Raw genomic sequence first — 26,440 nt, 5'->3', positions numbered from 1 at the left:
ACTACCACTTTAGTTTGAATCAGGTCTCGACACCCTAAAGCTGATCTGTCTGTAGGCAGCTGTGCGCATTTTAACAAGGACATCAGGAACAAGCTATGACGCTTCCATATCACATTAGAAATCTCCATTTCAGTTTGTAGACCATAACTAATCAGTTACTAGAACTGATCAAAATCATTAGAACACCATTTCCAAAGAGGTCAGGAGCATGCTCACGAAAACAGTGTCCACGACCGTCCCCCACACGCTTCCATCACCTGATAAATGTGGAAATATCAGCTCTCCTCTCAACACAACACTTGACATCATGTGATTTCCTGTCTAAGAGGTACGTGTGCTATGCTTTACCACTTCCTCTCAGCTGAGAACACAAACAAACTCAAAGAACAACTGGTGGTAGAAGCTGCGACTGAAAGTGGCAAACCTACAGCAGGAAATGAACCGGTTCAGTGTAAATGACTGAAGATGGGCCAGATGTACACACTCCAATCCCAAAAACCAATCTTCCTGTTTGTAGTTGACTGTTGCTACTAAAAGCCGATCCTATGGTTATTGCTGGCTAGTTAGCTTATGCAACACTGTCTGATCGGCCTGTTACTAGTCTGAAGTTGGCAAAAGCTGGTTGGCGTACGCACAGGCTGGGTCGGCATGCCTCACTAACCCCGTTTTAAAAATTCTTCAATCTTTATTAGTACATCATGATGTATGGCTTTGAAGACCAGCCAAAGGCTCCTTTTCGGTTAAAAAGCTGCCCAACGAGAGATGTAACTCTGAAGGGAGTGACTAATTATGCAGCTGACTCCCAAATGGATTACCCCACACAATTGTGGGCAGGGCACAGTTTCAGACATAGCCCAACAAAGTGCACTACATTGTGAATAGGCGTTTAAGCCAAAGCCCAAATGACCTAGTTCAACACAGCACACTATATAATACAATAAGACCGTTTCAGACACAGCCAGCTAACTTCGCCACTACACAGAACACCATGCTGGCTGAACGCTCACCTGTGTGTGAGGTTGGGGTAAGGGGTGTGGGCGGTGCTACTTCCTGCGTTCCTCTGGGTCTGCTGGAGGCTGAGGGCATGCCCCTGGCTGCTGGATTTCTGCCATGCCTCAGTCTGTCCTCTCGATCTCTGCGCTCCCGCTCGGCATCTTCTGCTGCTCTGTTCGCTCCCTGAACACCACGACGGACCAGGTCACCAACACGGGCACACAACGGCCAACAATCTCACCAAGTAATATGGATTAAGGGTGTAAATTCCCCAATTTTTTCCAAATTTTTCAATCATGAAACCAGATTGCACCACTGGTTAACTATTTGGGTATGGCTTATTTGTGAAATATATTTACATCACAAAAATGTGATGAGTAAGAGAGAACTGCATTTATCCTGATTAAAAGTAGTGTTACAATCAAAGATTCGTCGGGGGGATTATGATGCATTTTAAAAAGCACCAAGGGCCCATATGTTAAATTAAAACTTTGCTTTCTTATTTAAATAAAACAGGCTGATGTGTACACTAATTTAAAAATAACTAAAGTGCACTAATGGCAATATCTGTCATTTCAGAATACAGCAGTTTAGCTCTGCCCATTCACTTTACAGCAGAGCGGGGCAATATAACGATGATAAATATTGCGTATCGTGAAAAAAGTCTTTATATATTGTGATATAGTATTTTTACCATATCGCCCAGCACTACTTTACAGTTATAAGGAGAGTTTCAGTCTTGACTGATTTCTAAATGAGAATAACTGGCAGCGATCAGAACAGAGACCATTTACATAGTAGTCAAAGTCACAGCAACAATCAGCTAAGAGGTAATCACAGACGGTGTAAAAATAAATCAACTGTTTTTAGTTCCTAAACAAAGCTCATGGAGGACTCAGAAAAAAGCAGTTTATGTATGTCGCTCCACAGTAGTTAAACGGCAGGTTTAGTAGAGCGGGAAATCACAACTAGATCATGGGACACTCTTGAACAATCAGACCTTTGCTTGTGGATACTCACAAACTTCAACATGTTCCAGTCAAACACGTAGTCGTAGGAGAAACCCTGTCTGTGGAAGAGGTTCCTGAAGAGCTGTCTCAGATAAGAGTAGTCGGGTTTGTCGTCAAAGCGTAAGGAGCGGCAGAAGTTGAGGTACGTGGCAAATTCAGCTGTGAGAGGACAGGAAGAACAGCGAGAGTCAATTCTCAAAATAATAAATATATCATTATATGATCACAGCAGAAAGTAGGAGTGGGTACAGCAAAAATAACAGGTTTATGATAAAATATTTAGGTGTTTGTTTTGTTTTATTTTTGTTTTTTTTTATTTTTCTGATAGTTCTGGATGAGGGCAGTGTGTGGATTAAAGGAATGAAGCCCATTTGTAAACCTAACCAACATACCACCAGTTACAAACCGCCCTGGCCATCAGCACTCACTGGCAGTTACTGTTGTACTGTAGCTCCCTGTTAATTGTCACCCTACTGCATTTAAAGACCAGCTAGAAAAAAGCTTTAGAAAACTGAGGTGTCTCCTGCTGTGGGACTGTGCCGCTGTAGAAGCCCCAGTCAAGCACTGTGTTACCTAAAATACCCACACAGTCCTATCAGACAGGAACACCCCTCTACACTTTCACTCAGACGAGATCTCCATCAATTCAAAATACTATAGATATTTTTAATATTGACAGTACAGAAGAATGATAGATTAGTACTCATCACACACTCCAGCTAAAAACTTAACTTACATGGGTATCCTTTGCACAGGACTTCGATGGGGGTGGACATTTTCTTCTCACTGATGCGTTCATATTTCTGCCTCTTGGTGGCAGCTTTCAGGCCCTGCCAGGGCAGAGAGCCCAGGTTGAAGTACATGAGCACGTAGCCAAGAGACTCCAGATCATCTCTTCTGGACTGCTCTGTGGGGAGGAAGGGACACCAGAAAATGTCAAGAAAAGGCACTAGCACTTAAAATGATGCTGGTAATTAAGAGTCTTCTGAACCATAGAAGCAGGAGCAAGAATTCTCTATTAGCGATTCTACTGCTTTAGCCAATTACCTTAAAACTCACTAGTGAGCCATTATTATTATTATTATTATTATTATTACATATTAAAGATCAACTAGATTAATATTGGGGAAAGCAACAAGAGACATGGTGCAAGCCTACTGTAAAAGAATGATTTGACTGGACCCAGACTTTACTCCCATTATAAAGTCAGTTAAGTGTTTACAGCAGTAGTGAACTTGTGTAAGGTGTACACAAAGTAAAAGCAGAGTTTCTGAGGGTACCTATGCCCAGGTGCGTGTTGATGGAAGCGTAGCGGGCAGTGCCGGTCAGGTTTTTGTTCTCGCGGTAGGGGATGTGCTGGTGCGTGCGGGCGTCTCTGTACTTCTTGGCCAGGCCGAAGTCGATGATGTAAACAAGGTTGCCCTTCTTCCCCAGGCCCATCAGGAAGTTATCGGGCTTCACGTCTCTGTGGATGAAGTTCTTGGAGTGGATGTACTCGATGCGGCTGATCTGAGGGGGGAGCGGAGGACAGGTTCAGAGGGAGTCAGCGAGATTGAGAGCAAACAAGAGGGTGAGAATGAGACACAGACAATGACAAGAGCAAGAGAAGAGCGTCCACAAGAGCAAAGAGAACAATAGAGGGGAAAGAGAATATGAGGGGTCAAGATCAACAGGAAACAGTAAGAGAAATACAAAGAGCAAACAAGAGAGAATAAGGGAATAAGCAAGTGAAAGGAAAAGTGATGAGGTAGTAAGTAGTGTCACATTATCCTGTACAGCCTGAATTACACAATAAACGCCTGTTCCCTCACTCATCCTGTAGGATGTTCACCATGCTAAAGCTGAAGGAGTTAAGGAGTGCGCCGCTCGGCACACAGCGAGAGAACATGTTGCTATGATGCAAACACAACAGTGCAAATAAGGCAATGATCCAGTGACTGACACAGAACAATATGTCCTTTCACACTAAAATGCCCTCTGGCCCTCAGTGCTGCATCAGCCAGCAGGCGAAAGAGGAAATACAGCAGTGATGTAAAACAGCAGGAAAGACAACAGTTAAACTCGATCCGGCAACACCAAGACCAGCCCCTTTAATAGCCACTCCGCTGCAGAAGCCCTCTGTAATTAAGAGCCGTGATCTACAGACAGGAGTGGACGCGGGTGAGCAGGCCTGCAGCCTTACCATCTGGTCAGCCAGCAGCAGAACAGTCTTCAGGCTGAATTTGCGGGAACAGAAGTTGAAGAGGTCCTCCAGACTCGGACCCAGCAGCTCCATCACCATCACGTTATAGTCGCCCTCAGCGCCGCACCACTTGATTGTGGGGATCCCAACTGCGGGAAGAGGAAAAGGGAGGGGGAGAAAAATACAATTAGAAAAAAGCTGTTTTGAGGGGGATTATATTAGATACTCGATTTAAAATGTCAATGTTACGCCTTCTGAAGACCTCAGAAGGAAAAAAAAACAAAAAAAAAAAAACAGCATTTCCACTGCAAACATTTTACAGCATAGATGAATCGAGATTTCATTCAAATTGTTAAATATGAAGACACGGGCCAATACAGACGGACTGTCAACTGGATCTATTTGGTCAGCAGATTATGAACACATCTTTATTTACTAATATAAAATCCTCACATATATGCCATGTGTCATTTTGACACCAAAACCAACATAAAAGTATTAAGTGCAGACTCAAACCTGTCCACAGAGGAATGTAAATACAGGCAGATTATACCGTACCAGCATGTATTACGCAAACATGTCATACAGCCATCAGGCAGCCTTCTGCATTCACTAGCTACAGGAAAAAGAGCAGGCCCTGTACTATCTGCTCAAAAACAAAAATATAATTAATAATAATCATAATATATAAATATCAAATAAAGCCTGCTTAACTCCAATACATCCATTGTCCTCGTTGATGGATTACTGATAGTAATACTGTGATCTTTTAATATAGCTGGTTCCTGAAAGGACCAGAGTAGTGCATTCAGAGCCCCACACAACGCCTCTAATTCTATGATCCATCAGAAGAGCGGTCTGCCTAGTTTTGCTGTAATTTTGCTATAAAAGACGCTGCTTGTCCGGAGTGTGCCCGCAAGAATAAATAAATACATCAAAGAAAAATGATTTGTATTTAATAATGAAATTAACCACAGGAGCTTTTCAGTAAGCACTTACTACACACTAGTAATTGTTTAGCAGCGCTCTAGAATTGGGCTAATTCTGTTCTGCTTATGATCCCTGCAGAGGTCCAGGGTTGTAGAGCTGACCATACCCATCATGCACTCAAGACTGTACTGCAACGTAATCAAACCCAGACCAGGTATGGCCTCAACATCACTGGTCAATACACTAACGATACTCCACATCTGTGTCAGTCCGCCTGTTAACTAACAGCAACCAGTAATTAAAAAGGAACAGCCAGAGTGTAAAATGAAACTTAAAGCCATCGAAAACATACGTATTTAAAATAATTCTAATAAAATGTAATTAATTCAATACTGTGAGCTAAAAGCCAGCAACACACGCAGCACCGAGAAAACACATCTCCCGCTAACCAGAGGTACTGAAAGCGTGCAGCTCGAAAGGAACGCCAAACTGCTTAGGGAGCTTTGATCACTGCTCATCACTGCACAGTCATTGCGTGACTTGGGGTTAAAACAGCTGGCAGGTAGAGCTGGGCAATATGACGATATTTTATCGTATTGTGATGCACAATCTGCTTCTTTAATCCTATGGAGGAGACTGTTAGTGTTAATAAACACTAATCAGCTGCAGGTTTCATTACAGACAGCGTCATTAGACTGGCTTCATTAGAGGAAGAGCAGCAGATGTCTTCAGTATTGGAGAGGATCTGAAAAAGTGTCGATACTGATGTGATAATGTATCACAAAAATATTGTGATCAGGTATTATCATTTATATATTTTATATTTATATCATCCAGCCCTAATGCAAGGTCATCAGAAAGCATCAAAAGCAATTCAACACAAACCTGCTGCAGGTGCATAAAATCCCATTTATTCACCTGTTACACAGAGCTACCGTTCATTATAGGGCTGCAACTAAATTATTTGAATAATAGATTAATCTGTCTGATTTTTCTATTATTTTTTCCAGCGTAGACGAAGCGCTGCAGGTGATGTAAGCGGATATGACAAGGCGAGTAACACAGAATTGTGCAACACAAATTGATAATGAAATTCGTTGTAAACACTTAATAATCATAATAATAATCAAAATAAAAAGCAAAAAAGGGGCAAGACTGCGACACTGCCTTTTACATGACACCTTCCTGAATTAAGGGATTCACCCATCTGAAGCTCCATTAGCTAAAGTCATGTGATCAGTGTGTCACGAATACAAAGGCACTGCTCAGGGAGGGACCCTATGGAAGGGAACGCAGCCTGAGCTGAGAGGAAGTGCCGAGTGTTTATCTAATGAAGATAAACCGAACTGTGGAATAAACACTAACACTCGAGGTTGTGCTGCACAGTGAGACAGTTCGGCCTTCAGCCTGGTGTCTGCGCCTGCAGCCTACCGCTGGATTACTGCAGAGGAATGGAGACGCAATTCATCCCAATACTGATATTGTACAGTCTCTCAGTCCACCCACAGGCTGAACTACCAGCGATTGTTGTCTTCTCGTTTTGGGCTGTAAGATACCCGGAGAGTGAAGGTGACCTCCAGCGTAGGTAATGTTCTCCAGCTGGTGGTGGGGGAGGAGAGGAGAGGAGGTCTGATTCAGTTTAAGGACGACAGGGTGATAAAACCCCGCGCGGTGGTCAGGCTCGTATAAACCACCGGCCCTGCTTGGTCCGCTCAGGCAGAAGATATAAAGCTATGGCTATAAAGCACGACTGCGGGGCGACCTTGAAGGCGACGCTGGGGGAGAGGATAAAGGCCTCCTCAGCAGGAGAGCAGAAAACCAATCAGATCAGAGCAACACCATCACCGCTGCTCTACACCGATTGCCCCCTCTGCCCCTGCAGCCATGTCTCAGCCACTGACACGCCAGCTGACACGGCGCCTTCACAGGTAATATATACAGCGTAATGCGGCCTAATTGAGTCAGTGTCGTTATCTGAGAACGTTAGGAGATATACTATACGGACAAAAGTATTGGGACATCTGGTCATTCTGGGATTCTTCTGAAATTAATTAAGGGTATTAAAAGAGTTGATCCTGCTTCTGTTGGAGTAACTGTCTCTACTGTCCAGAGAAGAAGACTTTATACTAGATTTTGGAGGAGGAGCATTGCCGTGAGAATTTGACTGATTGCATTCGGTGACGAGAGCGATAGTGAGGTCAGGATGGTGGATGATCACCAGCCCACCTCCTCCCAATTTGGTACCGCCAATTAACCCACCCATTCATCGCTCCCCTCATTACTGCTCCTGACCCACGTAAAGCCAGCCACCTTTTCAGAACCGTAGCCGATGTGGAACAGCTGTGCAGTCCACCCAGTCCCCTAGTCCCCCGGCCAACGTTGCTTAAAGAGTGATTAGGGAAGAGCGCGCCATCTACCCACCACGCTGCATGAGAGCGCATGGCAAAATCGTGCTCTCTCAGACTCCGGCTGCTGGTGGCAAAACGGCATGGCTCTGGATTTAAACCGGGTCATAGTGGTAGCGCTCAAGACCGCTCCTATTCTATTGGCAGTACTTCTCCACAGGGACTGGACAAGCTGTGTCAGCAATGAGTGCAACTCAGTGCATTTCTTTAGAAGGGGAGTCCATAAACACTTGGACATACTGTAGCGTAATCCTAATTATTAACCAGAATAGGTATTTTGAGCGTCTGGAGGTACAGAGCCATTTCCACCCCTTGTATGGACAAATACTTGGTGGCACAGACGGAAGGCCCATCGGGGCAGCTGCTGACTGATCAGTTGTGCGCGTGTGCTCAGTGCCTTCTACAGCACAGAGCTGCTGCTCAGCATTTTAGCGCACACATCTTCCAGGTCAGCTATTTCTGAGCGCGCTCAGAAGAGTAAATATATCCCCCAGTCTGGGTCAACCTCCATCCACGAGCCACCCTAGTCTACAACACACTCGTCTGGACTTTAATCCTGAGCTTGTTCAAATAAACAAACACAGTGAGCGGATGCGTCTGGAAGCTGCTGAGTTAACATTAAACTAAATAAATAAATAAAAAGTGAGATGTTACAGTTATTACATTTACATTTTTTTTATTAAAATACAAAAATAATAATAATCCAGACATACTAAAAAAAAAAATCAGTGAAATGTAAAGAATAGAAAAGGGTTTGGTGTATAATTAATTGTCTGTGACATCACTGCGTAATCACTTGATCTACATTACCGTGTTCAGCGTATGTTTGAAGAAGACTCTGAACGTTGGTAATAAATAATGAAATGATGGTGGAGGGGTGATGACATTCACTGATTCACTGAATGGCTTCCTCAGGAACTGTAGTGGAATGGAAGTGAGGTCAGAGATCTCCTCCCCTCAGCTGTGAGGGAATGAATATTGATGCTGTGCTGAAAAGGCTGGGAGCGAAAGAGCAGACCCAGTTAAGGAGGAGAAACTCAGAGGCCCCGCCCCCTCCCTCCCTAGCACACACCATCTGGACACAACTCACCATGTGATCTCACACACACACACACACACACACACACACACACACACACACACACACACACACACACACACACACAGAGCGAGAGAGAGAGACACTGTAGAGAGAAAATAAACCAAAGAGGGAGGAAACAGGGGCAGAGAGAGAGAGAGAGAGAGAGAGAGAGACAGAGAGAGAGAGAGAGAGACAGAGAGAGAGAGAGAGAGACAGAGAGAGAGAGAGAGAGACAGAGAGAGAGAGAGAGAGAGAGAGAGAGAGAGAGAGAGAGAGAGAGAGAGAGAGAGAGACTGTGTGTGAATGTTCTGCATGTTCAGTCATGCTGCTGCTAGTGAGGGGAGTACAAGCCCCCCACCCCCCCGCACCCCTCTACTGGAACTGTGCCATGCCCCCAGTGCCACTGGCATGCACCCAGCTACAATAAAAGGCACCTGGGGTATTTAAAAGGGAACTACAAACATCATTCAGGACCCTCATTCATATTCACTTCTCTAATTTATGGACATTAATGTGCAACAACCAGCACAGGCTCTCATTTTTATATTTATATAAACACTTTTTACTAAATTTAACAGATTTGGGGGAAATATGTTTAATGTGCCAGTATTTTCTTAGTTGCTACACTTCATGATTAAATTATTTACATTAGTTGCATTCAGCCAAACCAGAATTATACTTAATGTGCAGGGCTGTTACTGTAATTAAAACCCCAGAGAAGACAAGGAGAGCACCACAATAACTCCGTAAGAAAATGCAGGACCCTCCAAGAGACACTACTGAACTGCTCTTCCTCAGGTGCCAGCTCTACTGCTGAGTTTAATCTCTGTGTTTGGATCAGTGAGTGGAGCCAGCCAGGTCAGCACATGGGCTAAGAAATAAAATAACATGTATATAGATGTTTAATAATGATCATTTATATTATTATAATATTACTAAATATCTGCATGTGCTAATAAACAAAACTCAATTCATTTCTACACCAACTTCTTTTCCTTATAAAAAAACATTACTGTACGTTTACGATATGTAAAGTATCTGTACCCTGATTGGCTGTATTATTTAGCCCCATTCAAAAAGCAGCTGAAAGTTAAACGCCAGTGAGTGGGCGGGGCTACATTGCTGTAAGCTGAATGGGCAGACAGGTTTTCATGACATCACAAAAACAGTGACTTCAGATGTTGCAGCTTAGTTTGAAGGATTACGATTGTTTACAAACTTCAACCATATTTTCTTATAAATAAATAACGATCACAACACATCGAGACTCCACAGACGACCTGAACGGTCAGTTTATTACTGAAGTGCTCAATTCCTCTTCCGTGTGATTTCTCTGAACACTCTGCGGTGTGCCCAGCAGCTGTGAGAGCGGTCTGTGTTTAAACCTCATGACGAGATGCTTCTCAGAATGCGGGGCTGACTCAGAGGCCAGTCGGCCGCCCACACGGGAGAGCGCTTACAATAAAGCCAGCAGAAACAGATTCAGCGATCAGGGGTAGAAATTATTTAAAGGGATTTTTTTTTTTCGATGTTTGACGTTGGTTAATTTTGTACAATTCTAAAAATATGGCCAATTCCTGCAGCCTGTATTAGGAACTGTGTTTATCATCAGAACTTTACAGCTCATGCACTGTTCTAAACAAGGTCTGACCAGCTGCATGCTTCATTAGAGAGCTTGATTGGTCATTTTTAACTAGTCTTAATTCAATCAGACGTGAAATGAATAAGAATGTTTTTAAAAGCGATCTTTAAAATGTGAAACCACGGCTTCTTTTAAAAGGAGTCAAGAAACAACTAAACTTGATGCATCATTTAAATGCAGCAAATTTGCTAAAAATATTTTTGTTCACGTCAGTGACTGTAGAAAACATGGACGCTGTGGAGCCATTCCCTTCCGTTCTACAGAAATGAAGCCAAAACTGTCCACCATTTTGTCAAATTTGCAACCAGAGATCAGAGGCGGAGCCAGACGTATTGCCTACTCATTTGTTAGCCCCGCCCCCTTCTCCCAGACCAAGCCCCAGCGTCTCAGACCGCCTCCATTGATCTACAGCACAGAAGCAGTGCGGATTTCCCCCTGGATTCCCAGTTTGTCCGGTAAGTGGACGCACCAGCAGAGGCGCAATACATGTGATTGATTCAGATGTTGTGCAGACCGTGCTTTCTACAGTCACTGGTCCACAGTTAATGAAAGATTGTTTCCAAATCAATTAAAACATGCAATGAATTCACCATATTAAAGTTTAGTCCTGTGTTACACAGGACCATTGACAGCTAAAAACACATCCAAGTAAATCTGAATAAGATTTTGTGGCTCGTTTGGGTCCAAATAGAATAAAAACCAGCAATTTCATCAACAGAATTGATGAAAACAATGTTCATATTAGGCAGTGCGGCCTATTTCACTCAGGAATAGTACAAGGCTGGTGGTGATAATTGCAGCTGGACTCACAGTTGCAGGAGATCCTCTAAAACAGTCATAATATAATAATATATAATACTATATATATAATATAACTTGGATTTCGCCTGCGCAATACCGACCCATTCACTGTAAACTCACAGTACTCGTGATTGAAAGAGTGAAAATGTTCACGGCTCCTGAGCAGCACAGCACTGTCCACATTTCCTCAGCAATCTTAAGATGCAGAAGCGGGGGACATCCCGGCCTACAGCTTACTTCAAAAGGGCCATCCTCGCTCAGGCTAATTACTCTGAATTACTCAGAGTCTGAAGCCTTGTTCCTCCACACAAATTAATAATTCAAATGGTGTTGTAGACGCCCCATCTCTGATTAACCCACAAATACGATCCCCAGGCACATCAGTGTAAATGGAATAATGTAATCCAATGATTTATTTAACTGCTCTCCATGTTCGCTGTGCACTGGGAACCATCTTCGGGACTGTGCATCTTCCTAAACATTTACAGTGTTGTGTTCTCTGCAAAGTGCTGCTTACAATCAATAAACTCTGCAATCACAACAACTCTGGTATCTGATCCACAAACCGGTCAAACTTAGCATGTCAGATTTTATGATCTAGCTGATGCGACTGATTTTTTATTGACATATTAAATGTATTAATTTATGTCCGTAATCAGCCACTGTACACCTCCTGGGCTACTGACCGTGCTTTAATAACAATTCAAATTTAACAAGGGATGCACTATTGTGGGAGCTGTGGGCCTATACTGGTTAGATAGACACTTATATCTGTGAATGGCGAAACACACATTAAAGTGCAGACTAAACCCACATAGAATAGCAGTAGAGTTGTATTTGTTGTAAGATTATAATTATTAGTAATAAAATGTAAGGTCTTGTATCTAAAGAGAACACTGCCAGATACTTCAGGTGATTACCATGCCTGGAAATTAAACCGCCACAAACCTTTCTATAGTTTGTATAACTAATTATATATATATATATATATATATATATATATATATATATATATATATATATATATATATATATAAAAATAAAAGAAAGAAAGTAGAATAAAGTAAGAAAGGGTCACTGTGGGCTTACACCAATATGATATTGCTGATTTATGCATCAGTGGATTTTCCATAAATGCAATTTAAGAGAAACAGAACACTAGTTATGTATTAGATGATAAAATGCTGATGTTCGTGCAGTAGACCAGCACCATCTAAACACACCGGCACATATCAGCTCAGTCTAAACCACCAGGAAGTCACAAAGCTGCGGTGCATGTACAGAAATCAGGGGCGTACCTCCTCCTTGCATCATCTTGTAGATCTTGCTCTCGATGTGCAGCTGAGGATGCTTGGTTTTCACACATTCTAGCTTGATGGCTACTTCTTCCCCCACGGAGATGTCTGTGCCTAAACAAAACAGGAAGATACATAGGTCAGACACACAGGAAGTCAGCTTAGTCAGACAGGAAATGTGGACAAAAAAAGTAAATAAACAGAAGGTGGAAGAGGATGGAGAGAAATACAATGACTGGCTGTCGGCAGCAGGTTCGATATTGCCGTAGTCACAAAAATCCTGCATCTCCATTTTTGCAGTTCTGCGACTGTTGTTCTTTATACGGCATCAGAACTTGATTAATAGACCAATAGAAATGCTCCAAAATTACCTGGAATAAAATCACAGCAATCAAATCATTTCTGCAATACTCTACTTTAGCATGTGGTGCTCAGGCAGCAACCCAACAACCTAATACCATCAAACCAGCTACTGTCAGAATGATCATATAACCTAAAACTCATTGACCACTTAAGGAAACGTCTCACAGCCTCTTATTTCATCTGCTTTACACAATGTGCACCTACTGAGCCGCAGTAGCGCTGCATTTATTCAAATACTGTCCAATCATATGATCAGCACCTTCAGCGATCCACACACACACACACACACACACACACACACACACTTTACTACACAGGACTAATCATAATAAACCATGCAGCTTGTCTGTACTAACATGATATACTCAGAACCTACAGGACCAATGAAATCTAATTTATGCCGTCAAATATACATATTTTCCTGCCCACCATTAGCCCTCATTCAGCATCAGAGCAGGAGGAGAAGCCCATAGAAAGTCTTAGCCTCGTCTGAACGCCACATACACACACACACACACACACAAACACTAACACACACACACACACTTACAATCACACAACAAAGGCCTGGGAACCAACCACCAGCAGTATGCCAGAGGGACATGACGTACAACGGAGGATGAATGGAGAGGGGTGGGGTCACTGGCTCTCCCCTCCCCCGCAAAAAGAACCACACACACACACACACACACACACACACACACACACACACACGCCTGAAGCTGTCAGGGCTGATTAAACCTCAGTTCAGACCCACCCAAGAGACAGCGGACCATCCCTGCTCCTGAACAATATCATACAATCCTCCCAACCAAGAACGCCACTATAAGTCAAAGTCAATTCATCAACTAAAATAAAGTAAGGAGAGCGAGAGAGGGAAAAAAAGGGACCTGGATAATCATCATCATCATCTACTAACGATGTAAAACATTACAGAACTTGAAATCCAGTTTCTTCTCTGCTTCTTGTCATCAAGGTCCAGATCCTACCCAAAAAGACTCAAGGAATGTAACGTATGATTATTAGAAATGTCTTCATAGTACCCATCCCTACTGTACTGTTTATGAAAGAAAATATGCGCTCTATAATGTTCATATGATCCACAGGCTCACTCTGACAGACTGTAATACACTACAGGAAGCGTAGGGGGCGCTCTATAATGCTCTATAATGTTCATATGATCCACACGCTCATTCTGACAGACTGTAATACACTACAGGAAGCGTAGGGGGCGCTCTATAATGCTCTATAATGATCATATGACCCACACGCTCATTCTGACAGACTGTAATACACTACAGGAAGCGTAGGGGGCGCTCTATAATGTTCTTATGATCCACACACTCATTCTGACAGACTAATACACTACAGGAAGCGTAGGGGGCGCTCTATAATGCTCATATGATCCACAGGCTCACTCTGACAGACTGTAATACACTACAGGAAGCGTAGGGGGCGCTCTATAATGCTCTATAATGATCATATGATCCACACACTCATTCTGACAGACTAATACACTACAGGAAGCGTAGGGGGCGCTCTATAATGCTCATATGATCCACAGGCTCATTCTGACAGACTGTAATACACTACGGGAAGCGTAGGGGGCGCTCTATAATGTTCATATGATCATCAAAGAAAGAAATTAAAAGAAAAAAAGAAAGGAAACACAAAGCAGAACTCAACTTACACATTTTGTAAGAGATTTAAATATTCAGCTGATAAACGTAACGCCCAGCACAGTCTCAGAGTGTGAAACACAACCGTCAGGTCATTAACTGCATTAGTTTTCTACATAGAGAAAGGCTGGCAGAACACGACAACTTGTTAAAGTCGGTTAAAATAAACATGCAGGGTTTAACTATGTGACCTGCCTTAGATACCCGTTATATCAGTCTAATGCCAAGCTCTATGAACTGCTCAAAAGTGTACAGGGAGTTCCCTCAGAAGACAACACGCAGTCGGGAGGCGAGGTCCTGCTCACCTGTGTTCTTGAAGCAAAAGTCAGGGAAAAGACTAGGGGTGGGAACCTTGAGGCATCTAGCGATTCGATTCAGAGAACTAAAATATGACATTGATATTATAATTTGTATTATTGATATTTTTCTATAGAGGATTTCTTCGATATGTAAAAGTGCACTTGCTGAGAGGCCAGCTTCAGCATGTGGGCATAGCATTCCCAGTGTTTCCTCAGCATTGCTGTATGCTGAGGTTTATGGTTCGTCACTTATGTACCGAAAGGGATGCACAGATCCATCTTTTTTTTGTTCTGATACAGATTCAATATATGAATTTTGCATATCAGACAATACCTGATACCATTGTTGAATTAATAAACCATATACCTGACCTTCTGGGAGAGACTAACAGTGAACAGGAATGAGAATCATTACTTTAACTTAAAACAAACTACCACAAATAAACAGATATAAATAACCCAATTTCTAGCAGCTCCTCCTGGAAAACAAGCTGGATTAGTTTGATAGGGGAGCCTTGACGTTTGCCATGATGTGCCATTTTATTTGGGACCTGTATCCGATCGGTGCATCCCTAGTACTGAACATTATTCAGTGATGCATTATTCAGATTTATACAGTGAAACATCCTACAGCAGTGGTTCCCAACCCTGGTCTTGGATTTTTGTTGTTACCTGCTCTAACGTCACCTTCAGCCCAGGAAGTGCTTGCTAGCTGTTCACGGATTAGGTGGATCAGGTGTGTTGGGAGCAGGGTAAACAATAAAACATGCAGAGCAGAGGTTCTCCTGGACTAGGGTTTGGAACCACTGTTCTAGGGCACCTTTAAAAATCAGACAATGGATGGCAAATAAATAAATAAATAAATAAATAAATAAATAAAAAGACTAACACAACTACAAACAAGCTGCAAGTGCTGCCAAACGCAGGCAAATCACCAGATATTCCAGCATATTAAACACAGCGTTGGACATACATGAATACCCTGACTCACCAAAACACAAAGAAGCTCATCTAGAGCTGCAATTGGTCAGGACACTCACTAAATTCCAGGCTCATTTGCATACAGCAACCTTAGGTGATCGTGAAACTGATTAACAAACAAATTCATTAAGCAGTAATTCATTAATATGAAACAGAATTCCAGGCAAAAACAAGAGATAAACAATGCCCCAGATTCTGAGCCGTTCAGAGAGAAGACCCAGGCAGAAGACCTCCAGTATTTACGACTGTTTGGGAGCCACAGCAGCCCCATTTCCATCTAAATTGAAAAGTCCATTGTTCGGAGGAGGGCAAGAGATGAGGGTAAAAGCCTCTTCCGTCACACATGAGTGACGGCAGAGCCCCGCTGGCCTTTTTTAGCTTTGCATTAAGACAGCGGAGACATGAAGGTGACACCCAGACCCAGTGCTGTATTAATAAAATTACATTTCTATAAATTCTCCAAATGAACCACAGCATTAGAGTTAGCATTAACAAAGGTAACGAGCACAGCTACTTCACGGTAGGACGCCTTACACTCCTGAGGTCTGTTCTGACCAGACTGTTCAGGGATAGGGTTGCTTTTATAGGAAACTATACTCATTTTATTGAAATATAAGAGTTTGAATGAACCGTATTTACAGGTAAAAAGGCACTGCACCCTCTCCCGAGTGAGCAGAGCTCTTCTACATCAGTTTTAAGTATTAAAAGCACAGTAAAATTAGCATTTCTAAAAATTATTGCGTTCCTGTATTTGGAGCTGTTTAAAACTTGCAAACCTAATCAACACTGACTGTTAAAATCAGTACAGTTATAAAGACTAAATCTTAATATTGTTGAACATCACTAATAATACACCTTTACGATGCTCTAAAATACAACGACCTTCAGTGAATTAAAATGTAATTTGATTATTAAACATTGAGAACCCATATCCTACCCATCCTATTTTCCTATTGGTTCTCCACCGGTCACAGGACCCATTCTAATTCATTCTACACAACCTCCATCACTTACAATTAAACAGGAGTGTACTGATCTGTAATCAGGCTCTGACTGGCTGGCATGGTAGGCATCTCAAAGCACATCAGATTGTTTAAAATAAATAAATATACATTTAATAAATAAATAAATACAAACACACAGCTATGTGTGCGTGTATATACATCTAGCTAAGCTCCACCCAGATATGTAAACGTGTGTGAGATCACAAAAACAGTGAAAACCAGACTGGGGGAAGTGATGGGCATGTTTACACATTTTACATTAATAAATAATGGCAAGGTAGTTTTCCATGGTTCTGCCCCTTTAATTTGTTACGCCAACCCATGAGTCATGATTGTGAAACGACGTAAACAGCAGCGTAATACGCGTCCAATATTGGGTGCAATCGCCCCACCCGCACTGCCGCTGGTTACGCCACAGTCTTATCACATCCGCTGAAGTCCACGCTCTGGGGCAAGCGCACACACCGCCTGCATAGAAACATCTCTCCTCATGTCTTCCTTCAAAAGCAATGTTCATCAAATCTGGACTGACCTCCTCCTGTGATGATAATCTGAAATGACTGAAGCAGCAGAGTGAAAACGTCCCCTGTTAGAAGGCCCATATGGAAAACGACTTTTTTATGTAAACATCAACAGTATTCCAAAACACCTCACTCCCCCATCCACAAACTGCAAAACGTGGAGGAGAAGGGAAGCAGACGTCTGAAGCTCTACTAAAAGCTCCTCACAGAAAGTTCTTCACCTAATGGTGATGAAGACGCTGCCTGATGCCTGAGACACTGTTCTACCAGAGTTCTGAGAAGAGTTCGGCTCTAGAACCTGCTTTTAGAACCAGATCATTAAAATGGTGGAGGGATACATGCTGCAGGGTGTAGTGCGGCTACAGAAAGTAGTCCCTAAAGAGAACTGCATTAGTTGAGATTCTCCACTATTTTACACTATATCTGTTGATATTAAATATCGTGAAGTCTGGTATTTTCACCATATCGCCCAGCCCTAGTTGAGATGCAAACGCAGTCTGTAAGGGAATTCAGATCTGTCTGGACAGATTCAGCAGAAGGAGATCTGACTGCACACTTGTCTGCGTGCTGGGCATGTTCAGACACATTCCTGCAGCACACAGAAACGAACACAGAAACTCAAGCTGGCCTAATTTGAATACGAGTATTCAAAATATTTGACACAAAAAAACAACAACCCAACAAATCTGTAGCTCCAGCGTAACACTGAAACAAGCAAACAGGCCCAGAACCTCGCGGGAACTACTATTACTATTATCCTCCTTCTCTAAAATGTTCCAAACCACAACATTCATTAAAATTAAGGACAAGTTCCATGTTTGTATTAGAGAGGTGTTAAAATTCCTAAAACATACAGAGCAAATCTTAACGCTAAGAGAAGGGTATGCAGCAATCGGCTCAGCCGTCCGAGTCCCTAAAGCAGCTGGTATGTCTTCCACTACTCCCACATCAGTCACCACAGAGCAGGACTCTCTGGGGAAAATGGGGGTTAGACTGGCCTGAAGGATGAATTGGATGCGCACGCACACACGTGCACGCGCACACACGCCATTGCTGCGCATATGTTAAGCTTTACTTTGCAGGGCAGCCGGCCTCCACCTATACCTTGTAAGTTTGTTTGCTTTGTTAGTGTTTAGAAAGTCTCTGCATCCCCAAAACAGCAGCGTTACAGGGGGAGGGTCAGTGTGTAATGATTTTATTCAGAGTCAGTTTGGAGCATTTCTATTGGTCCACTCACCATGACATTCTTAAACCAGCTGTTAAAGAACAGCTACCAGATTCACGCTACGAAGAGAAGTTCAAAACATCAATGTTTTTAAGAGGCGCTCCCTGGGAAAGCCTCCACTCAGAGTATGAGGATGGGGAGCAGGAACTGGGAGATGACTAACCATGTAGAGCACAGCCGGCTTTGTAGAGGAAGAACGCATGAAGGTCACACCAACAAGGCTGAGTGATTAAGGACACCAAGAGTCACTAAAAAACACACAATTACACCCGTTTTACAGCGTTCGAGACATCCATAAGGAGACAACTATAAGACGGAAAATGACCCTCACTACTACAGGGTGTGACGGCAGTTTGATTCTAGACGCCTCATGGCTACGTTCACACAGCAGGAGAAAGTGCCCAAATCTGATTTTCTCCCCAAATTGTATATCCGACATTCGCCCGGACAGTTTGCGCTCCTATACTGAGGTGTAGGCGTAGAAGGGCCTCACATGACCCGCCTGCCCAGAAGTAAACAATCAAAATGAAGTCAGTGACAGCCACTTCCTTTATGGTTATGTTAATGTGCTGTGGAAGCCGGCTGCAAATTCAGAAGCAGATTATTATCAGTCATTTCACCTTCTCCTTATGATGAGCTCAGAGTTGGACTGACGTAAAAGTCGCATGAATTCCGTTCTAGCTGTTCAGACGGGGTCTCACTGCAGCGTACTGAATGTGCCTTGGATTTTAATACCACATCCTCAGTGTGTTTTCTGTCGTCCACGCTGCCACACAACTAGGGATGCCCTGATCCGATATTAGGATCGGATATCGATCCCAATATTAACAAAATTAGCTGGATCGGGTCTCGAATAAATTAGGCCGATCCATGGAACCGATCATTATTTTAATTTGTTGGTGTGAGACTGCACTAAATGTGCAAATAAATAAATAACGTGACAATTGAGTACATTTATATCTATGTGTTCTTTTGGTATATTATATAAAGTAACGTTTAAGGCAATCCTGATTATCTTAAGTCTCTCCCACATGGTGAGATATACTTCTTATTAACTCAGCAATGGTATCGGACTGGTACGGGGTATGGGCCGATATGTAAAGTTTATGCACCATATCGGAACTGAAAAAGCCAGATCGGTGCATCCCTACACACAACATGGCTCTGCAAAGATAAAACCTTTGACCTAGCATCTTGATCATAGCAGGTATTCTGATAATTATGTAAAGTAACATTAAATAAATTCAGAGTTTCACCAGTGCAGCTTTAAATGCACCACAAGGTGCATCATGACTGCAATAGTAGTCACTACACTATAATACTAGTTAAGCCACCTGGTTGACTAATATTTATGAACAAGCCAACATACAGTGGGACTTAAACCCTAAATCATTCAACAAGGGAGTTGAAGCCCCACGTTGTTTACATGGTGTCCGTTACCTCACAGACGTGTATGACCCAATCAGACGGCTGCAGGTTATCCTGTGCTCCGTGAGCAAAATCTCCCTTGCCCTGTTCTTTCCACGTGGGGAAGCCAACACTGCGTTTTTTAAGAGGCTTGTTGAGTGCGTACGCTGTTGATCGGGCCAGGCTGGCCCCCTTGGCCCCAGCTGCACTACATCAGGCCTGGGCAGCCCAGGTGTGGGGAGGCTGGAGTCTTTACATAAGCCCTATGCTAAGCAGGTGGACGCAACTGTCTGAATCACCAGCGTTGCATAATGCCCCGCCACTCTGCAGTTCCCAAAACTTGAATGTACCGACATCAACTAACGACATTGCGACACGGATCAAATCTGTCAACCAGCCGCGCAAATCCAGTTAAAGACCTTCAGTATTTCTTTTCCATTATTCAGAGTTCCTCTCAATACAGACACGGCACATCATGAACCGAGAGCACCTAAACCTTGTCCACTGAGGAGTGTGTTTGACTGACATGCTAACTGAAGTGCTGTATCTCTCCATATACAGTAAAGCAGCTCCACCGCTAGCACTGCTCCATACGGTCCTGCCCAAGCTAAGCTCTTCTGCAGTTTGTTCGCACCATTTACAGACCTTTTCTGATAGAACCCACAGCCTTTGTGTGATTTGTGGAACCCAAACCTTCCCACACTTACTGCATCCCCTTAGAACTAATTTCTTGAACCTTATACTTTAAGACCGACTAAACATGATTCAGCGTCTAAAACAAGTGATTTTTAATCTACTATAAATTATTCTGTAACTTGTATAAGCAACTCTGCAACCATTTTAAACAATTAACTATTACTAATAATTTAATAACTGCTAGAAATGACTACCTACAATAAATGACTCAGTATCTAGTAAAAATGATTCTCTAAATCATACAAATGATTCAGTATTTACTTAAAAAAAAATGATTCCATATAAACAAGTGATTCCACAGCTGCACTAATGCTTTCTTTACATTAACTCAACTCAAATCAATTTTTTGCTCAGATCGGATTTGCCTGCCTTGACGGTTCACCTTCATAAATGTCCGTGACTTGAACCCGTAATTTGAAAGAATCCTGCAAGCAGCACAGACACGCTGATGCACGTCGTATCCATCACCAACAACACTAAGAGCGCCTACTGGCAAAAGGACGCAGGAAATCCGACCTGCCCGTTCACATTCAGGCAGAAAAATCCGATCACTTCAGCCTGGTAATGTGAACGCAGCCCAAAGGTTTCTGTTACTGCTCAGAAACTAATACGCAACTCGCGTTTTTTGAGGGAGAGAATTAGAGCTGGGCAATACGACAATATTTTATAGTATTGTGATCAATTTTATATTGGTACACAATATGTGCATTATATATTGTATGACTACAATATAAGAGTGTAATCAGTCTTATTTTATTCAATGGAGTTTCATATTTTGAGTAAAAATCTATTTGGATAGCTGTTTTTAAATATTTTACGCTGTTGGTGCATTTTGTCAATTCCATGATAAATATTGTAAAAAAAAATTAATAAAATAAGTTTTAAATTTCATGAAATTAACTTTTTCCATATCATCCAGCTCTAGCGAGGTATTAAAGTATGGGTCTACATACAGGTGTCTAATGCCAATTTACATAAACAAGAACTACTCTGATTGGCTGCCTTAGTAAAAACAAACAACTCAACTTCAGCATGAATGGGCGGAGCTAGACTGCAGCAAAATAGCTTAACATGTTACTTTTATGACATCACAAAAACCACACACTTTGCTCAGACTTGAGCCACCAATTTAAGCCCCCCCCCCACCACCACCACCTTTGCAAGCGATGTCCTAGACACCAGTAAGGGCGGACCACCATATGCCCCCTCTGACGAACGTACAGTCAAGCCTCTAATTTTTCGGACGGCTCCTGACGTAGCATCACCTGGAGGGAAGCACTGTGTACACGGCTTCGACATGCCAGCCAGGGACGCAAAGCAAGGAGAGCGCCATCCACCCACCCTGGATAGAGCAAGGCCCATTGCGCTCTCTCCCAGCATGAGTGGGATTCGAACCAGCAACCCTCTGACCATAGTGACAGCGCCCAAATCCACTGGACCTCCCGGGTGACGTCTAAACCCTGGCAATGTTTCCATCCCCGCTACCATAATCCATCACACGGGCCTTTCTAAGTATTGCGCAATCAATCGAGCAACTCACCAGTGCGAACCTCGCGGCTGTTCTCTGGCACCGGCGTTCATGACGTTCCTGGAAAAGAGTCCAGAAAGCTGGAGGAGGGTTTAACCAAACCTACCACTGCTCTGCAGAAATATTCCCATATCTCACAAACAAGAGCGCTGGCCAGCACTGACCTCATCACGAACGGCTCTGGTGACCAAATAAATAATAAAATAGAGAGAGGGGGGGGGGGGGGGGGACAGAATAACCCGAAAAATGTGTCTGACGCTTAATTCAGAAAGCACACTGGGGTGAAGTGAGTTCACTGGAGAAGAGCAGCTGCCTGAAACAATACCCCATGGCCTAGGGCCTCCAGTGATGAAAGTAAATATAAGGTCATGGTCAGTGTATGGTCACAACACGGACGGCGAAACTTGCATGCAATGGCAAATAATGCTGTTAAAGGGGTAGTTTGATCAGCCATCAACTTCACCTTAATTTGTTGCATTGGTACTGTGGTGGTGATTACCACAGACGAAAATTTCAATATTTGCCCCTGAATTTAGAAAAGAGCAGAGCAGACCATGCGCCTGCCCATTGGCTTCTATTATGAGTGTGTTTTGAGGCATATTCCCTTAAACACAGCAAGAGGGACACACACACACACACACACATACACACATACATAAACACTGACTCTAAAAGCCACCTGACTGCATTGATCTGACTTCTAATTAAAAATACAAAGTCACAAATTTGACATCTGCCAACTCGGCCAATAAAGCCAGATCACTCAGTACAACCCAGCCTCAGTAATAAATAAATTAATTAATTAATTAAATAAATAAATAAATAGAAAGAAAGGTGCGACCTTCTGAACATACATACAATATCCAGGCAATATGGCCGCCCCATGTCTATCTGTAATGTCTGATACATGTAAATTCTACAGATATTGATTTCTATTATCTCTATTATATTATTAATGCAGGGCACATCCATCACCTACAACACTAAGAGCATGCCTACAGACAAAATAAATAAATAGAAACTGTGCCCCTTGTTCACATCAGTGTCTGAATCCGATAGGTATCCGATCTAGGGCTGCATATGAAAGTGGCTCAAATCTGGCTGGAAGAGATCCTGGAAAATATTTATTCAGATTTTTATATATATAATATCAAGCTATGACCAGCTTAACATAACCTCTCTGGGTATTAATTGATTAATTAGTTAATTAATTAAGGTAAGTATGAGACCCCTGCCAATCATTTTAGATAGATAAGATGTTTGTATGGATGAAGAACCTCATTGTTTGTGCTTCTAATCTGATAATTTCCTCCTCATCATCGTAACCCAACCTGTCTGGGTGTTAATTGCTAATTAGGGTAGACATGTCCTAATTTTAAACTGGTTCTAGATAAGAAGAATGATGGCAAGTGGTAATGACTATTTAGGAAATATGTCCAAGACAAGGCAATGTTTCATGTTCGTGTGAATAAAGCAGCACACTTTGATCTAAATTACACTCATTATTGATTGATTGATTAATTAATTAGTGACGTGGAGCACACAGTACAAGGTATTAGCTTCCATTCACAAGAACAGATTTAGCTACCTAGAACCCTACAGCAAATTCTCCTTCACATGAGCTAAAACTAAACCCCAGCTTGTTGTCAATCAGCTTAAGACCCAATTCTGGTTGTGGGCTGATCGAAAGAAGTGGTAATCAATCAATCAATCGATCGATCAATCGATGATTCAGACAAAAAGGCCAGAAGTAGCTTCCCTGTTATAGTTAAACAAGCAGGAGAATCACCTCAAACCAACAGCAGCTATTAAACCAGTCAGCTCACTAACCCCCAACCTGCCTGCCTGCCTACCTGCCCAGGTGTTAATCTACCTGACCTGCTCATGCAGAACTGTCCTGTCCACAAGACCCGGTCCAGTACAGTGGAGATCAGCCTCCTGCTCGCAGTCCAGGTTCAAGCTGTCTGAGGCTGAGCAGCTCGAGCAGCTCGCTGACTGGGCTTAAACAGGACAGAACACACTCCTAAACCAGCTAAATGGACCAGAAACTCCTCTCTGAGGGACAATTCATCATTATTTTTTAAAAACGCTCAGACTTACCCAAGTAAATATCGCCAAACGATCCAGATCCAATCTTCCTGCCCAGCCTGTATCTGTTCCCACTCTCACTCCATCGTAAATGACTGGTAAAGCTGCGGGGTGGCTAGCTCCAATAACTGCAGTATCTGAATGTGTACGAACGACGATTTAGTTCAAAAACACCCACAAAAACGTGAATAATTAAAAACAGAACTGCGCGCAGTCCGTCTGTTCTCCTTCAGTCCGAGCCAGGCCCCCTGTTATGGAGCTCTGCTAGCTAGCTGGCTAATTCTCCTCCAACAATCACCCACTTTTCACCATTCGTTTTCTACCATCCGAACGCGATACCGCCGCAATATTGGGTTCGTTGCGAAGTTAAAAGTGTGAAGTTTGTGTTCTGGGCGGTCTCGTGTTGAAAATCCACCGTTTAGATAGAGGATGAAGACGGATTTTGTATGTAAAAACGGCTCCCTCTTGTTTGCCTTCGTTCTTCGCTTCTACCATTGAACGCTCGGCCGCGGACCGTAGACGTACGACTGGATCGAAGCCTGATTGGTTGAATAACAGCAACGTGAGCGGCGACGTCACTCGCCGTAGCAACAGCGACGCACGGAGCGGGCACGTCTCCATGTGCGCTCCTGTGTCCTACATAGGGCGCCTACTGAGAAAACAATCGGTTTGAGACCGAAACTACACGGAATTTAAAAAAAATTAAAAACAAACTCCACACCTTAGACACGTTAGACTTCCAACAAGCTCATTACTGTGATAATATTGCGTTTACCATGTTAGAAAAATAGAAATTATGGTGATTATTGGAGAGGATTAGGCCAGTTAGCCATAAAATAGGGCTTGGCTAGAGGTAGAATAGACAGACTACTGAGCGAGCTATTTTCTGTGGAAACGCAATGTCCCATCCTTCTATGCATATAAATGTTCAAATATATAGCTAGTACAAAAAAAAATGATCAAATATGTTCACATATGTGACATTATTAAAGTTAGCCCCATTGCACATGCATTTGTTTACAGGGTGGTTGAAACTGATTGATATGTTTGGGGAAAAATGGATATAGGAATATTTTGGATAACTTGGATAGTTTGGTAATGTTAACTTGGTAACCCATTGTTTCTCAAATAGATCAAATCAAGTAATAATCACCTCTTGTTTTTATGAAGTTCATGTCTGGCATTAAAATGCTAAGCTTAAACACTTAAGGCTAGCTAACTCAGCTAAAGCTATGATAAGATGATAAGATTGTAATAACTGACTGTATTCCCACATTTAAGACTGAGATTTATCATTCTGTCCTAAATTGGTGTGTTGCAGAATCATTGAGTGGCCACAGCTCACGCACTAGAATGGCGCCCTAGCTAAGACACGAAGAGCAATATGCGTATTGGAACGCAGCCATCGTGTGGCCTGTAAAATAGGGGTGGGAGGGCACGAGCGAAGGCTGCACAATAACAACAAAAGGAATGGCTGAATTTCTTTTGTTCAGGCAAAGCCAGCTCTGTCAGAAAAGTCTGTTAAACTTTTAAAACATTCACTTTGCCAAACATGTGTATTCCTGAATCTTACAGGCTGAGCTAAATGCTCAATAAACTACAAAACATCAGATTTCTGCAGAAGGATTGAGAGAAGGGTAAATCTGTAAGCAGTGTAGTGTGTAGCTGATCAGCACAGTGTGTGTGTGTGTGTGTGTGTGTGTGTGTGTGTGAGTAGGTAAAGCTGCTCAGGTTTAAGGGGAGATGATCTATTACTCACACTCAGCTCTGGGTGTATCCAGCATGCTGGAGCAAATCATGTGTAAACTAGTGCACGCCCTGTTTGTACTGTTTAACTGGTCACAAAGGCCAGAGTATCCTTGTCTCTGAGAGGAAAAGGCTGAGCAAGGAGTAATTTCAGGTTACGGTCAGTGATCCACGCCTGGCAAACCTCACAGATACTGGAGCTGCGGTAGTGAAACCATGATACTGTTAATTATCAGTGAGTTGCGCAAACACTGAGGCCTAAGGAGTCCCGTCCTGTGGATCTGCCCTCCTTCGTATTTAGACCTTTATATAACTGTATGAATATTTTATTGTTTTTATTAAATGTGTAGTTTTAATTGGCTCAATTATTTATTAATGAATGTGCAGTATATCACTAATAAAAAGATCATTAGTAATATTAATACTTTATTATATTAATAATTTAACAACAGCACAGTAAATATTAAAACATTTGATGTGCTCAACACATATACAGCTACATGCAAAAAAACTTCATTAATAACTGATATTATGAGTATAAATATGTCGGGGCTCCACAAAAGA

At 42.5% G+C, this 26,440-nt stretch overlaps 1 protein-coding gene across 2 annotated transcripts in view; it reads right to left on the bottom strand.

Annotated features, from left to right (window-relative positions):
* csnk1da (casein kinase 1, delta a) overlaps positions 1-26,440 on the bottom strand; it is a 50,220-nt gene that overhangs the window by 12,217 nt on the left and 11,563 nt on the right. For both annotated transcript variants that reach the window (XM_072693918.1, XM_072693917.1), the window contains exons 2-8: positions 24,143-24,203; positions 12,343-12,453; positions 4,186-4,334; positions 3,284-3,512; positions 2,740-2,910; positions 2,014-2,162; positions 1,008-1,176 (exon numbers count right to left, since the gene is read on the bottom strand). In XM_072693918.1, coding sequence (XP_072550019.1) covers positions 1,008-1,176; positions 2,014-2,162; positions 2,740-2,910; positions 3,284-3,512; positions 4,186-4,334; positions 12,343-12,358 — 883 coding nt within the window. In that variant the 5' untranslated portion in view covers positions 12,359-12,453; positions 24,143-24,203. The remainder of the gene's footprint in view (positions 1-1,007; positions 1,177-2,013; positions 2,163-2,739; positions 2,911-3,283; positions 3,513-4,185; positions 4,335-12,342; positions 12,454-24,142; positions 24,204-26,440) is intronic.

The sequence above is a fragment of the Salminus brasiliensis genome, chromosome 12 (assembly GCF_030463535.1).
Source record: "Salminus brasiliensis chromosome 12, fSalBra1.hap2, whole genome shotgun sequence".
Classification (NCBI taxonomy): domain Eukaryota; kingdom Metazoa; phylum Chordata; class Actinopteri; order Characiformes; family Bryconidae; genus Salminus; species Salminus brasiliensis.
This window is presented reverse-complemented; position numbering and strand designations above follow the sequence as displayed.